The sequence below is a fragment of the Microtus pennsylvanicus genome, chromosome 2, assembly GCF_037038515.1.
Source record: "Microtus pennsylvanicus isolate mMicPen1 chromosome 2, mMicPen1.hap1, whole genome shotgun sequence".
Taxonomy (NCBI): Eukaryota; Metazoa; Chordata; class Mammalia; order Rodentia; family Cricetidae; genus Microtus; species Microtus pennsylvanicus.
In genome coordinates, this window is record NC_134580.1 from 10,858,302 (window position 1) to 10,874,328 (window position 16,027).

A 16,027-nucleotide genomic window follows, 5' to 3' on the forward strand; every position below is an offset into this window, starting at 1 on the left:
GACCAGGCTGGCCTCGAACTCACAGGATCCACCTGCCTCTGCCTCCCGAGTGCTGAGATTAAAGGCGTGCGCCACCACCACTTGGCTCATCATGCCTTTTTGAACCTTACCATTTTTTTTAAAATGTATGTTTCCTTTTTGTTTATGATTTATTTAACTTTGTTTTATGTGCATTGGTGTGAAGGTGTCAGATCCCCCGGAACTGGATTTACAGATGGTTGTGAGCTGTCATGTGGGTGCTGGGAATTGAACCCGGGTCCTCTGGAAGAATAGTCAGTGCTCTTAACCACCAAGCCATCTTTCCAGCCCCAAATCTTGCATTTTTAAAAAAGATTGTTTATTTTATGTATATGGGTGTTTTGTTTTCAAGTACATATATACACCAGAAGAGGGCATTGGATCTTTTTGTTTGTTTTGTTTCTTGAGAAAGGATTTCTTTGTTCAGTCTTGGTTGTCCTGGAACTAGCTCTGTAGACCAGGCTGTCCTTGAACTCAGAGATCCATCTGCCTACATCTGCCTCCCCAGGACTGGGATTAAAGGCAAGTGCCACCACCGCCCAGCTGGCATTGGATCTTATAGAACTACAGTTACACAGACAGTTGTGAGCCACCATGCAGAATTGAACTGAGGACCTCTGGAAGAGCAGCCAGTGCTCTTAACCACTGAACCATCTCTCCAGTCCCGGAACCCTACATTTTAATACCAGCTATGTGATACTGGACAAGTTTCTTGTTTTGTTTTCATTTGAGGCAGAGTCTCCCTTCGTAGTCCAGACAGGCCTGGAACTCACTGTGTGGACCATTCTGACCCCAACCTCTAGGCGATTCTCCTGCCTCACCCTCCTGAGTGCTGGGATTACAGGTATGAGCCACTATACCTGGGTGGATAAGGTTCTTAACCTCTCGTCGCCTGAACCTCCTCTCATCTACCCTGTGTATGGACACCATAAGGGGGTCTGTGTGCGTTGAAGGGTTAAGTCAGTGGATGCCATGCCGGTCTTAGAGCTCCAGTGAGGTGTAATCGAGATGACAGAGACCTGAGAGGCTGTTTGGCTCCGCCCACCTCCCCCTGGGCTCCTCCACGGTGAGGAAGGCTTTCGAGGAGAAGAGCTTTTAAATGCTCAGCTGTTCACAAAAATAGCCTTCCCGTAGAGCCCCTGGAAGCAAGCAGACGATTTCTTTGTTACTCAGCGGCTGGTGGGTGGGTGGGTGTGTCTCTGCTGCTCACTTCCTGAATGAACAGCTGTGCCCTCTCCGTGCGCGGGGGAGATAATCACCACACTACTTCGAACCAGGGCCAGCCTCCTTCATTCACTGTGCCCTGCTGCCTGGCAGCCCCAGCCCGTGTTTACCAGTGGCAGGGAGAGAAAGGAAACTGGATGCAAAGGGAGGGATCAAGACCTTGGCCCTACCTTCACCCTGGCCTTAGCCTGGTCCACAAGGGACCAAATCCCAGAGTCACTTGGACTGGTCTTTGACTTGGGGCTCCCACCTTGTGTGTCTCAGCTCCTCACACTGCCTCCCTTCGCTTTTTCTGCCATATCAGCCCCTTCCCACCTGAGCAGAGAGCCTTTTCCCCACAACTGCTTTCTAGGCTCAGACAAGCCTGGTTCATTCCTGGCCCTGAGCTCAGAGATCAGAGAAATAGCCCCCGTCCGCCCTCGTTCCGACCCGTCCTCCCATCCGTCTGTCTGTCCCTCCCCCGTCCCCCCCCCCACATCTGCCCAGGTATCTAGTGATCTCTTCTGGCCTGCAGTCATATGTGCAGCGAAGAAAATAAATTATCCGGGGGTGGTGATGGTGCATGCCTTTAATCTCAGTCCTTGGGAGGCAGAGACAGGCAGATCTCTGTGAGTTTAAGACCATTTAAGGCCAGCCTGGTCTACAAGAGCTAGTCCCAGGACAGCCAGGGCTGTTGCACAGAGAAACCCTGTCTTTAAAAATCAACCAACCAACCAAACAAACCAGAAATTCATTTAAGATTTAATTACTTAGGGGCTGGAGAGATGGCTCAGTGGTTAGGAGCACTGACTGTTCTTCCTGAGGTCCTGAGTTCAATTCCCAGCAACCACATGGTGGCTTACAACCATCTGTAATGAGATCTGGCACCCTCTTCTGATGTGTGGGCATACATGGAGGCAGAATGTTGTATACTTAATAAATAAATCTTTAAAAAAAAAGATTTAATTACTTAGATATTTTATGTAAGTGTTCTATTTTCACATATGCATATAGGTGGTTGTGAGCCACCATGTGTTTATCTGCTTGATCTTTTTTAAAAATTAATTTTATTTGTGCGTATGTAGATAAGTGGGTCTGTGTGACTATATGCCGAATGTGTGCAGGTGAGTTGGATCCCTCTCCAGAGCTGGAGTTGCAGGCAGCTGTGATCTGCCCTGCACGGGTACTGGGAATCACACAGGTCCCCTGGAAAAGCGGCTTACCTACCAAGCCCTGGTTTGTTTGTTTTTGCTTTGTTTTTATGGTTCTTATCATAGAATCTTGGCTGGCCTTAAACTAATGACAGGTCCTCAGCTTCTCAGTGCACCAGCACCACCATGTCTATTTTGATTTGGTTTTTGTTTTGTTTTTCATTTGTTTGTTTGTGACAGGATCTCTCTAGGTAGCCCAGAGTAGACTCAAACTTATAATCTTTCAGCCTTACCCTCCCGAGGGTTGGGACTTATCAGTTTGTGCCAGCTCACAGGGCCCCTTTGTCATCCCTGTGTGACTCAGTAGTTCTAAATTGATACCAGAGAAGACTTTTTTAAAAGGATTTATTCATTTATTAAGTATATAGTATTCTGTCTGTATGTATGCCTACAGGCCAGAAGAGGGCACCAGCTCTTACTACAGATGGTTGTGAGCCACCATGTGGTTGCTGGGAATTGAACTCAGAACCTCTGGAAGAGCAGGCAGTGCTCTTAACAGCTGAGCCATCTCGCCAGCCTGAGAAGACTTCTTTGTAAGCTGAAGGTGAGGAGAAGCGACAGGAAGGAGGCAGAGAAGCCCCTTTATGGCGGCCTTCTGAGCTCACAGACAGTGGAACCTTAGTCGTCCCCTTGGGGAGGACTGGAATCCTGAAGGATTTGCCTATGGTCTTGAGAGTCAAATACAGGACTGTCTGACCAGAGACCCCAGACCTAAACTGCTTGGACTGAATCTGCTGAGCCTGGCCTCTCTTCTAGAAGCCTACCTGATCGTGTGTGTACGTACGTGGGGGTGGGGGGGTTGCGTGCACGCGCGCGTGTGTACACATATGTGTGGGTGTGTCTGTGTGCACACTCATTACTCTTTTAGACTTCTCTTCCTCTGGATTCAGTAGCCCCTCCCAAGAACCTAATGTACACCAAAAAAATTTGAGCACATTCGTCTGGAGATCTCAGATCCTCTGAGGGGGCAGAGCTCAGCACCAGCTGCTGGGTTCCGTATGAGACTGGGAGGTGGGGGAGGAAGATGGAATGCCTGGGAGTCCCTAGGAACCTGGCTTATTCCCAGAGGATCTCCTCACTCCTCTGGACTCCTCCCTTCTCCTGTTGGACCTCCCAGTATGAACGCATGCACACAAACACTCCTCTGCACCCCATTTGTTCCCAGTCCCCAGGAGTGCCTACCATCTCCAGCTCTTCCTCCCCTGCATTCATTCCCCAGAAGCTACCCTGACCTGATAGGGAAAATTATACCTTGGTCCAGCAATAAAAGCCACTTTCCAAAACAGGAAGCATTAAAGCCCGGAGCGACGCAGCGTAGCCACTCACCCAACACTCAGGAGGTGGCTGGCTCAGAAGGTGGCGTCTGGGCCAGAGAGGACAGAGCCTAGTTAGTGTCCCTTTAAGCTGGGAGTACAAATTCCCAGCCCAGTCCCTCCCTCCTGCACATCCTGACGTCAGCAGGAAGGCGTGTGTGAGTGAGTGAGGGGCCGAGGTGCCTCCTGCACGCCACACACACACACACACACACACACACACACACACACACGCCACGGAGTACATCATCCAGACGTGACCCCTGCCAGCCAGTGCCGCGGTTCAGAGATAAGGTGCTGCCCACTACAGGAGGCAGTGCCTGGCCCCAGCTGCCAGGGCGAGGTAAGGGGCAGCATGGGGGACCTGGAGGAAGCTTGGGATGGAAACTGTGGCAGAGGCAGGGGCAAGGGCGGTTGGTATCAAGAAACGATGTGTGGAGTGAGGCTGGAAAGGTTGGAGCTGGACCATCCTCAGCTCCGCTTAGAGGATGCTCGGGATGCTGGGGAGCCCACAGCCCTTCCCTTCTCTCCCCTTGACCCTCGAGCCGAGGTGGAGTGTGGCTCCCGCGTCTGAATGTATGTGAATGTCTGTGTCTGGGACTCATGTCTGGGTTGAGAGACAGATAACAACAGCTTCCTGCCAAGCCGCAGCCTCCAGTCTGGGAACTGGGTGAGGGAAAGCCGTGGCTCCTTCCAGACCCTAAAAGGCCAGTCAGGAGCACTGCTGAATCTTGCCCCTGAAATCTGCATTGAGGCCAGGGCGGAGGAGAGGGACCGCCTGAGGCAGGCAGGGGTCCCAGAGCAGCTGTCTTCTCCTCCCTCTGTTTTCCCCTGGTGTGGCAGAGATAATTGTGTCCACTGGCTGGAGGGATGGCCTATGTTATTTTTGCCTTTATGCCACCCCACTGAGTCCCTGCATTCTCCTGCATGCTTGCTGGGCTAGCTGTGACCTCCCCCCTTGCCTGGGTGCAGTCCACTGTAGGGCAGGGGTGACAGGCTTGACGGGCCACCCATGCTGTGGGATGCAAGGACTCAGGGTGGCCTTGGCTGGCATCAAGCCCCTGAGTGGTCTGACCCTGGCACAAGGAGACTGAGTGGAGATAAGGGGCGATGTTGGCACCCACAAGGAGACAGCAGGTTCCTGCCAGGCTGCAGGCTCTTCCCAGGAGGGAGGGGGACAGGAGTGAGAACAATAATAAATCCAGAGTGTGAACTGCTGCATCCGCTGGGGCTGGGGGAGGGGAGAAGGAAGTGTGCCGGGGGGTGGGGGTACCCTCTCTGACAGCCTGGCACTGGGTTGTCTGGATGCCATCCAGTCAGGGCCTTTCCCTGGAAGGGAAGATTTCCAGGCCTCGTTGGTGGGGAAGAAGGGGAGTTCTTTCCCAAACCTGACTGCATCCCAGAGGTCTCTGGGTGTGTGTGTTCGGATTCAGAGTGTCTCCTCCCATTCTTGCCCCACATTGCCTTGAAGTCTTTCCCCAAAACATCTCTTGCCCATCCTTGTCTGTCTGGCCCCGCCTTCAAAAAGCACAACTAGTGCAAACAGAAGCTAGCGGCAGAGGGTCCCAGGAGGACACACCAGTTTGTCCCGGGCCTGGGGACTGATGGCTGCTGAGCAAGCTTTGAAGATGCTTATCAGCTAGGGAGGGGGCTCCCCAGTGGCCCTCAGGATCCAGAGGGATGGAAAGAGGGTTTGCCAACCCACCCAAAGGCAGAGTATCCCTCCACCCTGAGCTCACCCACCCTTTACAGGTGGTACCCAGCAGAGGGTGCTCTGAACCCAACAGCTGCTCACAAGCTTAGTGTCCAGGACCCAGAGCTCTGGAAGCAGGCAGTTTAAGGGAGATAGATCTATAGCAAAGTGAGGGAGTAAATTCAGGGGTGAGGCCCACACACATCCCTCCCCCGGAAATGATAAAATGATAGTCACCTGGAAGGGGGTGACTTAACACCTTGGGATGCCCAGGGACTTTGAGGCCTCTCTGCCACTATATGTGACTTTGGCCAGTATGCCAGGGGACCCAGAATGGGAAGGTGACTCCCTTGGTTCACACGGGTAGAGGTGGAGCTTGTCTGTGAACTTGGCTCTGGATGATATTGTGGTTTTCCCTTCTCCCACTAACGCCGGAGAAGCCCAAAGCCTTAGGAACAACAGCCCAGAGCTGCCTGGACATGTGACCAGACGAAGAGTAAAGGGTCACCTAAATAATTAATCTTTAGTATTGGCTGGGACAGCCCCTTACACACACACACACACACACACACGCACGCACGCACACACACGCACGCACCATGGAGGGAACGGAATCAGGTTTAATTAGGTCACCTCCAGATGCAAGGGCAGCTTTTGGCACTGGCGGGCTTTAAGGAGTGTCTGAGCAGCTGGGGGAGGGCGGAGCCAGGCAGGTGGTCCCCAGGTTGTTCTTTCACCTCCCCGGGACCCAGCACGGACAAGCCTAAGACACTGAGCCAGCTCTCCCCCCACTGTCCTTGTGTTCCCTGCCTTTCTATTTTTAAACAGATGTACCCAGTCCTCCCTAGTGGCACCCCCATAATGGGGACTTGGGGCTGGAACACTTTTATTGGGGGAGTTGTTTTTAAGCTTAGCAGAGTTGGCGAATGATTCACCCAAGGTCATGGGCTGAGTCAGCAAACACCAGAAATAGAACCCCAAATCCTGGCTCCCTACTTCTTCTTTGGCCCTGAACATCCTTCTCGGGGGAGACTGGAGGTGGGAGGTTTTGTCCAGGGAATGGAGGGTTTTCTCGCCTTGCCTTGGCTGCACACCCCTCTTCCACACCTCTCCAGGGCTCAAGAGAGCTACTGGGTTTGCTGGGTGACTTCAGTGAGTCTCTTCGCCCCTCTGGGCCTCGGTGTTCTCTTCTGAAGAATGGGTACATTGGTGGTAATTACTATTTAGGCTTCTTATGAGACACAAACGGAACAAGAGTCTGACAGGTGGCTAAACTGAGAGAGGGTGGCAGAGACTTGCCAGATGAAGGCCAGCCAGCCAGTCTCATCTTCCACAGTAGATGGATACACAGGGAGGTCAAGGCTTCCTCCCTGTGTGTATTGCCCTAGTGTTTCTCGCTGAGTTTTAGTGTGCGTGTGTGTAAATATTGTAGGACATGGGTTGGGAACTCTCTCCTTGGGTAGGCCCACGTGGGCACTTAACCTGAGAGGAGAGATAGACTGGCCTCCGTTAGTCACCTGGATGAGCAATGATTCATGTGTCTAGGGATAAAGGTGAAGCCTGGAGAATGACTGACAGCTGCTTGTTCCAGGTCACCCAGTGCCAGTGGTGGGGGCCGCTTGCTTTCACTGGGGTGCCCACACTGAAAGGCGAGTCTCGTTGTCAAGAGAGCCGCTTGTATTGGATGGTGGTGGTGCACAACTTTAATCCCAGCACTCGGGAGGCAGAGGCAGGTGAATCTCTGTGAGTCTGAGGCGAGCTGAGAATTGGAGCAAAGTTTCCGCTGGCTCTGGTCACTTGTTGTCAAGGCTGCCTTGCTGTCCTGGGTGCTCTGGTCCCACGACACCTTAGGTCATCTCCCCAAGCAGTCCTGACGTTTTGGCTTTGCCGCTCCTGGTCCTACCCCTGCAGAGGTGGTCCGTTGGTTGGGTTTTCAGGCAGGAAATGAAGAGCAAGCTGGTGGGCCAGAGCCACTGGGCGTGGTCAAGGACACGCCCATTCATGGTGGATCACGTTCCGGGTCTCACATTGTCCTGCTTGTATGAGGGCCTGGGTTTTAGCCCCTGGACCACACAGACTAGGTGTGATGGTGATACCTATAATAATCCAGGGGCTAGGCGGTGGAGACTGGAGGGTTAGGAGTTCAAGGCTAGGCTTGACTACTTGAGACCTACCTCAGTCTCCTGTACCCCAAGAAACAAACAAATGTAAACCAAAACCAAACCAAACAAACAAACAAAAAACCCAACCCAATAGGCTGGAGAGATGGCTCAGTGGTTAAGAGCACTGGCTGTTCTTCCTAAGCTACTGAGTTCAATTCCCAGCAAGCACATGGTGGCTCACAACCATCTGTAATAAGGTCTGGTGCCCTCTTCTGGCCTGCAGGTGTACATGCAGGTGGAACACTGTATCCGTAATAAAGAAGTCTTTTGTTTGTTTTTTTCGAGACAGGGTTTCTCTGTAGCTTTAGAGCCTGTCCTGGAACTAGCTCTTGTAGATCAGGCTGGCCTCGAACTCACAGAGATCCACCTGCCTCTGCCTCCCGAGTGCTGGGATTAAAGGCGCCCGGCCCAAATAAACACATCTTTGAAAAAGCAAAAACAGAAAACCAACCCGAAAGGCTTTCTGCCTAGTGTACTGGCATCCAAACAATGAAAGCCTTGATGCCACTTGCCCTTCCCTGCATCAATATTCTGAAGACAGAGTCAGAGCTGGAGGCCTTGCTCTTCTTGTCTCCCTAGGTGTCACATTGCTTTTTTCTTTTCTTTTCTTTTTTCTCTTTCTTTCTTTTCTTTTTCTTTTCTTTCTTTTTTTTTTTTTTGAGACAGGGTTTCTCTGTAGCTTTGGAGCCTGCCTATCCTGGAACTAGAGGAACTAGATCTTGTAGACCAGGCTGGCCTTGAGCTCACGGAGACCCACCTGCCTCTGCCTCCTGAGTTTTTCCTTTTCTTCCTTCCTCCTCCCTCTCTCCCTCCCTCACTCCTTTCCTTCCTTCCTTTCTGGTTTTTGAGACGGTTTCTCTGTGTAGCTATGGAGCCTGTCCTAGAACTAGCTCTGTAGATCAGGCTGGCCTCGAACTCAGAGATCCTCCTGCCTCTGCCTCCCAAGTGGCCTGTGCCACCACTGCCTAGTTCAAAGAAAAAATAAATAAAGATCTTTAAATACATATATACATACATGACTACAAACCTAGTTCAAGGCCAGCACGGACTACATAAAAAGGGGGGTGGGGCACTGGATAGAGAAGGTTCAGCAGTTGAGAATGGTTTCCTGCTCTTCCAGAGGAAGATTTAACCTGAGCCTCAGTTTCCTTGTCTGTAAAGTGGGGTAATAATCCTTAAGGGATGCTGTGGGAACTGAACCAAGAAAGGGAGCTGTGGGGCAATGAAGCCAGCCAGGAGCAGAGGAACAGTCCTTGAGGGAGGGAGGGACGGGAGCAGAGGGGACCCAGTCAGGAACCAGCCCCATCTACAGAACTGATACCCCATAGTTCAGCACCTGCCTGACACTCCCACATGTACCTCAGAGCCCCTGAGGAGGGAGGGCTGGTTCTCATTCAGCTCCCTAGTCCATGAGGCCAGGCCTGGGAGAAGTAAGTTTCCTGAAGTAGGAACCGCCTCTAGCCAGCTCCAGCCCTCTTAGCTAGGGCGAAGAGACCTGGGAAGGAAGGCCTGCTCTTTTTGTTGCTCCTGAGGCCTGCCCTGCCCCCAGCTGCTGCCTCTGAGTCATTTCCAGAGCTCACCCAGGTGGCAGTGTGACCTTTCCTTCTCCCTGGCAGCTCAGCATGTTGCCCATGCCACGGAGGCACCACCACCTGGCTGGTGGAGCAGCCCCTCTCAATCCCTTCCTCTCCTTGGTAACCACAGTGTCTCCTTCAGTCTCTTCCCATATGGACCTCCTGGTGCTGGCTGCCACCGCCCAGCACACCACCAGGTCTTGGGAAACTATAGTGGGGAAGCCCAGTGGCCCTGGTTCCCACCGAGAAAGCAAGGCTGTCTCCATGACTGTCTCCCTCACCAAGAGGGGACCAAGGGCCTGGGACCAGGGCTTCTCCAGCAGAGTGATCCTGGGGACTTTGGTGCCTGCCTTATCTTTGGCAACAGCTTTATTGAGATGCAGTTTATTTGTTTAAAAGCGGGGTGGAGCTCAGGGAGAGAGCTTGCCTAGGTGGCAACCATGCCCAGCTCCAGACCAAAACATCACAAAGCCCAGTGGATTCACTGCCTGTCAGCACAGTGCTTACCAAATAAACATTTTTAGTCGCCAGCACCCTAAAAGAGATGACCTGCCACCAATCACCCCACTCCCGACCCCGTGACAGCAGATCCAGCCTTTCCTGTGCTATTGGAACGGCTTTTTCTGAGGAGCTCTCAAGGCTCATTTGTGTTGGGACAGGAAGCAGTACTTCACCCCTTCTTAGGGCCCACTTCTGCTCCACGGCTGGTAGATTGCAGGCTGTTAGCTCCCCCTTTCTTTATCTGCCCTTGGATTATTGGTGGTAGAACTTTGTGACTATTCGTGTGCGAGTTCCATTTTTTGTGGTACATGCCTTTAATCCCCGTACTCGGGAGGCAGAGGCAGGCGGATCTCTGTGAGTTTGAGACCAGCCTGGTCTACAAGAGCTAGTTCCAGGACAGGCTCCAAAGCCACAGAGAAACCCTGACTTGAAAAACCAAAAAAAAAAAAAAAAAAAAAAAAAAAGGAAACCAGAAGAGGGCATCAGATCCCCTGGAACTGGAGAAACAGGTTTGAGCCACCCTGTAAGTGCTGAGCATGCAATCTGGGGTCCTCTGCAAGAGCCCTTAAGTGCCTGACTTTTGAGTCTGTTATCTCCATGCCCCTCCCTTCTTCCTTCTTTTCTTTTTGTAAGTTTTGCTTGAGACAGGGATCCTCCTCTGTATCCTTTGTAGCCCAGACCGTCCTTGAACTTGCAGCCTCTAGGAACTCGTGTCTCAGTCTCGGGCGTGCTAGGATTATGTGTGTGAGTCCCTACGCTCACCTGAAGCTTCTGGTTTGGGGTGGGGCAGTTGTTCCTTTGTGTTTGCTTTCCTCTAAAGCACACTCGATAGTTGAGGAGCAGGGAGTACTCAGTATTCCCAAGCAGCCATGAGGACTTGGTTTGATGAGAGCATTGAGAAGAGGGTGATGGGGTCCTTGGAGACTTAGCTCGGTGGTTGAGCCCTTGCCTTGCATGGGTGAGGCCCTAAACTCAATGTCAAGTACTCGGGAGGCAGAGGGGGAAGGTGAAACAACCTGGGCAATATAGTAAAATCTTAGTGGGGCAGAGGTGGCACACACCTTTAATCCCAGCAGTCGGGAGTCAGAGTCTGTGCTCAAGGCCAGCCTGGGCTACAGAGCAATTTCAGGACAGCCAGGGCTACACACTACATACCGAGCCCTTCAACCTCATTTTGAGAGGCAGAAACTGGGTTAATGAAAAATAGACCACATTCCCAAGAGCTTACCATGTGCTCACCGCTCCTGTTTGGGGGCATATTGGATGGCGTTTGGGCCTCGGGGTAACCTCCCTAAAAAATAGGATCCAACACTAGCCATAGCGTGCAGCAGGAAATGCTATCAGACATCAAGAGTATTGACTGGGGGCAGTCAGCCAGTAGAGCCCATATGACTTGTCAAGTGGGCACTGTTGGGAGGTCACCAAATTATAGGTAAGAAATCTGAACCTAGAGCTGTGTGTGAATTTGAGGCCACTAACATTTGTGCCAAATCTTGGCCACCACATGTCCTCCCTCCCGAGCCCTGAGTTGTAGAATTAGGAATTAAACTGCAAATTGTAAGAATTTAGGAATTCTTTTTTATTGCTGTAGACCAGGTGTCCTCGAACTCAGAGATCCACTTGCCTCTGCCTCTGCCCTCCAAAAGCAAGGATTAAAGGTGTGTGCCACAACCGTGACCATCTGAATTTAGGGATTCTATTTTGTTTTGTGACACAGGGTCCCTTATAGACCAGGCTGGGTTCAAGCTTACTTTGGAATCCAGGACAGTCTTGGACTTTCGGGTCCTTCTGCTGCTACCTCTGGTGTGTCAGGATTATTGCACAGACGCAATATCATACCTGTCGTGTGTGTGTGTGTGTGTGTGTGTGTGTGTGTGTGTGTGTGTGTGTGTTTGAAACAGGGTCTCTCTTCATAGCCCTAGCTGTTCTGCAACTAGTTATGTGGAATAGGCTGGCCTAAAACTCTCAGAGAGAGATCCACCTGTCTCTGCCTCCAGAGTGGTGGGATTAAAGGCACGCACCACCATGCCAGGTCCACACCTGGTTTTATGTGGTATTGGCCATGCAAACACTCAACCAACCGAGCTACCTCCCCAACCCCTTGTTTTGTTTTAGTGTTGGACTTAAGGCCAAAGCCTCCCTCGTGCTGAGCTATGTGACTGTTGTCTTCCTGGTGAGGATGCTCCTGCAGGGTGGGGCTTGTGAGTGCCTTCGGGAGTGGCTGACCTCAACAGCCCTCTCAGCTTGTGTCCAGTATCCAGAGCTGTTCCCTGGCTGCATCTACCTGTGTTTCTCTCTTCTCTTGTAGACGGAGTCCATAGCTGGTGAGGCCACTGAGCAGGGCAAGGCCGGGCCCTGCCTGAAAGGACACCAGAGTCCTTCACCGGCCCCCGTGCCTCAGAGCCCACCGGGCTCTCCTGCTGGCCCCACCATGACATCAGAGCCTACATCACCTCCAGTGGTGCCACCTCTCCACTCCCCCAAGTCCCCTGTCTGGCCCACTTTCCCCTTCCACAGGGAGGGCAGTAGGATCTGGGAACGTGGTGGTGGTATCGCTCCTCGGGACCTGCCCAGCCCTCTGCCTACCAAACGGACCAGGACATACTCAGCGTGAGTACATTGCCCTCCCCCAGGTCCCACAAACTTTCTCTAGGCCAGGGCCAAGCCTGCCTGTCCTCCCAGGAAGCTGTGCAACCTTCCAGTGACCTCTGTGTCACCTCCCTCATTCCTTCATCCCAGTTATGGTGACTGGAGTGTAGGGGTGAATGAGCCATGTCCGCAATTCGGAGAGGTTCTGAAGACTGGGTAAGGACTTAGCCTGGGGTGCAGTGAATTAGGACCCCTAGATGAGTCCGAAGATGTGTCAGATGAAGAAGGAAGGGACTTGAGTAACATAGCTTAGGGATACATAGTGAGACCGGCTCAAAAATAAAATAAAACAAAAGGGCTTGAGTGTTATAGGTGGAACTTTAGAGTGAATCTTTAGGGGAGGGTCGTGGACTGCCAGGGACTAGCCTTGGGCCTCTGGGGGGTGCTGGGTGAGGCCAGATGGGGAGGGTCTGTGGGAACCAAGGAGTTTTCCACTTATTGGTGGTGGTGGTGGTGGTATGTGTGTGCGCGCGCGTACCACAGCCTGTGTATGTGTGTGTTTACCTACCACGGCCTGTTTACATGTATTTTTGATTATGATTGTATGCACGTGTGTGTGTGTAGGTGTGTGTGTGTGGAGGCCGGAGGACAACTTCTCAGGAGTGGGTTCTCTCCTTCCACCATGTGGGTTCTGGGGCTCAAACTCAGGCGGTCAATCTTAACAAGGGCATTGTTACCCACTGAGCCATCTCCTTGTCTGTTTTCTGTTTTGGTTTTTTGAGCTAGGGCTTTGGTTGGTTTTCTTACTCCAGATTTCTGAGTGCACTTGTGTGCCTGGCTGCGAGGCGTTTATTATCATTACTACTCTGGATAGCAAGCGTGCTTTGTCCTGTGTCTGACCCAGGGACAGAGCAGATGCTCAGTCTCTAGCACATGAAAATTAGTGGCCAGCAGTGGCTCAGCTGCCATGAGAGATGGCAAGGTGCCTCTTAGCTTTAGTTCTTCTTTTTTTCTTTTTTTAGTTAATTTAATTATTGGTTCTGAGATGGAGCCTGAGCCTTACATGTGGCAGGCAAACCACCTACTACTTAGCTCCACTCCGAAATCTCCCAAGCGGAAGCCATTAAAGTCTAAACTCAGGATGGAAGGTGCTATCCAGAGGGGCACTGATAAGGAGCCAGGAGGTGCCCTTGTACAAAACCATTGCCCCACTCTGGACCCCACTCTTTGTTACCTGCTGAATGGCAGTATTGTTGGGGGTCCAAGAACAGGCTCTCCAGGTCAAACTCCAATCCCTTACCCTCTCCCCAGGACAGCTCGAGCCTCTGCCGGCCCCGTGTTCAAGGGCGTCTGTAAACAGTTCTCCCGCTCACAAGGCCATGGCTTCATCACCCCTGAGAATGGCTCCGAGGATATCTTCGTGCATGTTTCTGAGTGAGTCCCCTCTATTTCTGTTTCTGATTGGGCCTCGTCTAAGTGTCCAGTTTCACCTGACCCTCCCCTAGCTGCTGAGGTGGGGGTTCCTGCTGGCTATCCCTGCTCTGAGGAGTCCTGGGATGGGGTGGGCTGGGGCCATTTAGGGATCAGTAGGCAGTTCCCAGAACCATGGTAATCACTGCTGAGACCCTGGGGTCCTATGCTAAGATCACGGGAGTCCTGAGAGGAGACCTGCTTCTCCGTCCCCAGAGAGGGAGGGACTTTCCAGGTTGCCCTTTCACAGCCCAGAACACTTGGGCTCTGAGAAGTTGGCAGAGGGTCCCTGGTCTAGCAAGGCTAGGGGCAAGGCCAGGGGCCATAGTGCTGTCTGCGGACGGGTTTGTTCTTGTGTTGATCCTTCCCCTTCTGTCCACCAGCATCGAGGGGGAGTATGTCCCCGTGGAAGGCGATGAGGTGACCTACAAGATGTGTCCCATCCCACCCAAGAACCAGAAGTTTCAGGCCGTAGAGGTGGTGCTCACCCAGTTGGCCCCCCACACTCCCCACGAGACATGGTCTGGCCAGGTTGTGGGATCCTAGGCAGGTGGGGGGGCATGCCCACGAGGAGGCAGGCAGCAGCCCGTTCTGTACTCCCACTGTGCTGCTGACCAGCCCTTGGGTGTGCTCGTTTGTCCGTCTGTCTGTGCTTTGTGGCCGTGAATGTGTGCTTCTGCCCACCTGTGACCCATGACTTGTGTGATCTGGCCTAGGGTTGGATGGAGTGCAGCCTCCAGCCCTGCCTTGGCCCGTCTCTCCTTCCTCCAACCCTGCCACGGAAACACACGACCTTCTTGCCCTCTTACCTATATACCGTGGGCCTGCGTTGTGTTCTTGAGAACCTAGGGAGACCCCTCTCCCATGAGCCTGTTCCTCACTGCTATCCTCAGACCCACTCAGTCTGGTTCCTAGCCTTGTCTGCTTGTGTTCCTGTCTCCTATGCTGGACCTGGGTGTCTGCTCTGGCCTGGATGCTTCCTCTCAGAAGCCAGGCCTCTGAGTACTTTGTAGGGGCCTCCCACTTTAGGGAGGAAGCAGACAAAACATGGTTCATGGCCAGCCCGTGCCATAACTTAGCTCATCTTCCTGACGCCATCCTTACGGTGCCCTGGAGGGAACATGGCATTGCCAGTCCTCTCTCCTCAGCCGGCAGAGGCTACTTTGAACCCCACAAAGCTAGGTCCCTTCCCGAGCTGGGAGAGCCAAGCTTATTCTGTCCCCAAGGTGAGGAGGGGACATAGTTTCCTCCAGTTTGGACAGAACCATCTCTTCTGCGTGATGCACAAGCTCTGTGGATGCCCTGCCCAGTGCTGGCCATGACAGCGGCTGAGGATGTAGCGATGGACTGACACACCACCTCAGGCAAGGCCAGATCCAGGCACCCAAAGGAATGGTCCTCAGTCAGGGACCACTGGCCTTGCCCACCCCCACCCCTCAAATTAGACCCTCTTCCCAAAGTTATACAATGGTTCCTATAGATCCCTGACAGGTCGGTAGCTGAAATGGCACTTATCTCGTCCATCCCTCAAGTGTGACCGTCCCTCTTATCTGGAGTCCGTCTGGGCTAAGATGCATCCCTTCTAGAGAGCCCCTCACCTAACAGGATAAGTGGGACCACAGGCTCAGGAAGGACCTGCCTCAACAGTGACCCTTATGAGACCTAGTCTGCAAGTAAAGCGTGGGCCCAGGTGCCCAGATGAAGGGGTCAGTGATTATCTAGGTGGCCTTTTAGGTGACCACAGGGTAGTCATTTGGGGTGTTTGTACCCCACCTTGTCCTAGAATAGAACCCTTTGCACAGAGGCTGGCAGTCTAGGACTGTTAAGTGTTGGCTCATCCCTCTTATTGGAAAAGACCTACCTATCTGACATCCCACTGTGAACTAGGCTTTTCCAGCAAGGTCTGTCCCTGAAGCACTGTCCTCTGTAACCATTAGGACCTGAGTTCAAATCCCCAACATGCCTGTCACCCACCACTGCGTGACAGAGACAGGCAGATCCTTGACAGGGAACATGTTGGTCCTGGTGGACCCCAGGGCCACCCAGGCCTCCCTCCTCCGAGCGTGCCCTCTTCGGGCATCAGTTCGAGGCTGCCTGAGTGGTGGGGGGCATCAGGCCTCCTCTCTCCTCTCGGGTCCTGCGATGCTGAGTTCAGAAACCTCCCCACCCAGACCCCAGCCACGGACTACCCATCCCCCCTAACACTGGCAATAAACTCAACTGTGACCCAGCCTGCTCCTGAGCTGCCTGTCTGTGAGGGTCCTTGGGGAAGGGGCTGAGGAAGTACAAAGCA

At 52.7% G+C, this 16,027-nt stretch overlaps 1 protein-coding gene across 1 annotated transcript; it reads left to right on the forward strand.

Moving 5' to 3' along the window:
* The first annotated feature begins 3,589 nt into the window (after positions 1–3,589).
* Csdc2 (cold shock domain containing C2) lies at positions 3,590–15,976 on the forward strand. Its single transcript, XM_075960095.1, has 4 exons — positions 3,590–4,088; positions 11,984–12,285; positions 13,576–13,698; positions 14,118–15,976. The coding sequence occupies exons 2-4, from the start codon at positions 12,107–12,109 to the stop codon at positions 14,278–14,280; spliced, it is 465 nt and encodes a 154-aa protein (XP_075816210.1). The 5' UTR covers positions 3,590–4,088; positions 11,984–12,106; the 3' UTR covers positions 14,281–15,976.
* Positions 15,977–16,027: the final 51 nt, after the last annotated feature.

What these genes read in the sequence shown, in the direction of transcription:
- Csdc2 (XM_075960095.1), top strand. Translation starts at nt 12,107, where the DNA reads ATGACATCAGAGCCTACATCACCTCCAGTGGTGCCACCTCTCCACTCC. An exon ending in CGGACCAGGACATACTCAGC is followed by an intron (nt 12,286 to 13,575) that starts GTGAGTACATTG and finishes CCCTCTCCCCAG; the next exon opens with GACAGCTCGAGCCTCTGCCG. An exon ending in ATCTTCGTGCATGTTTCTGA is followed by an intron (nt 13,699 to 14,117) that starts GTGAGTCCCCTC and finishes TCTGTCCACCAG; the next exon opens with CATCGAGGGGGAGTATGTCC.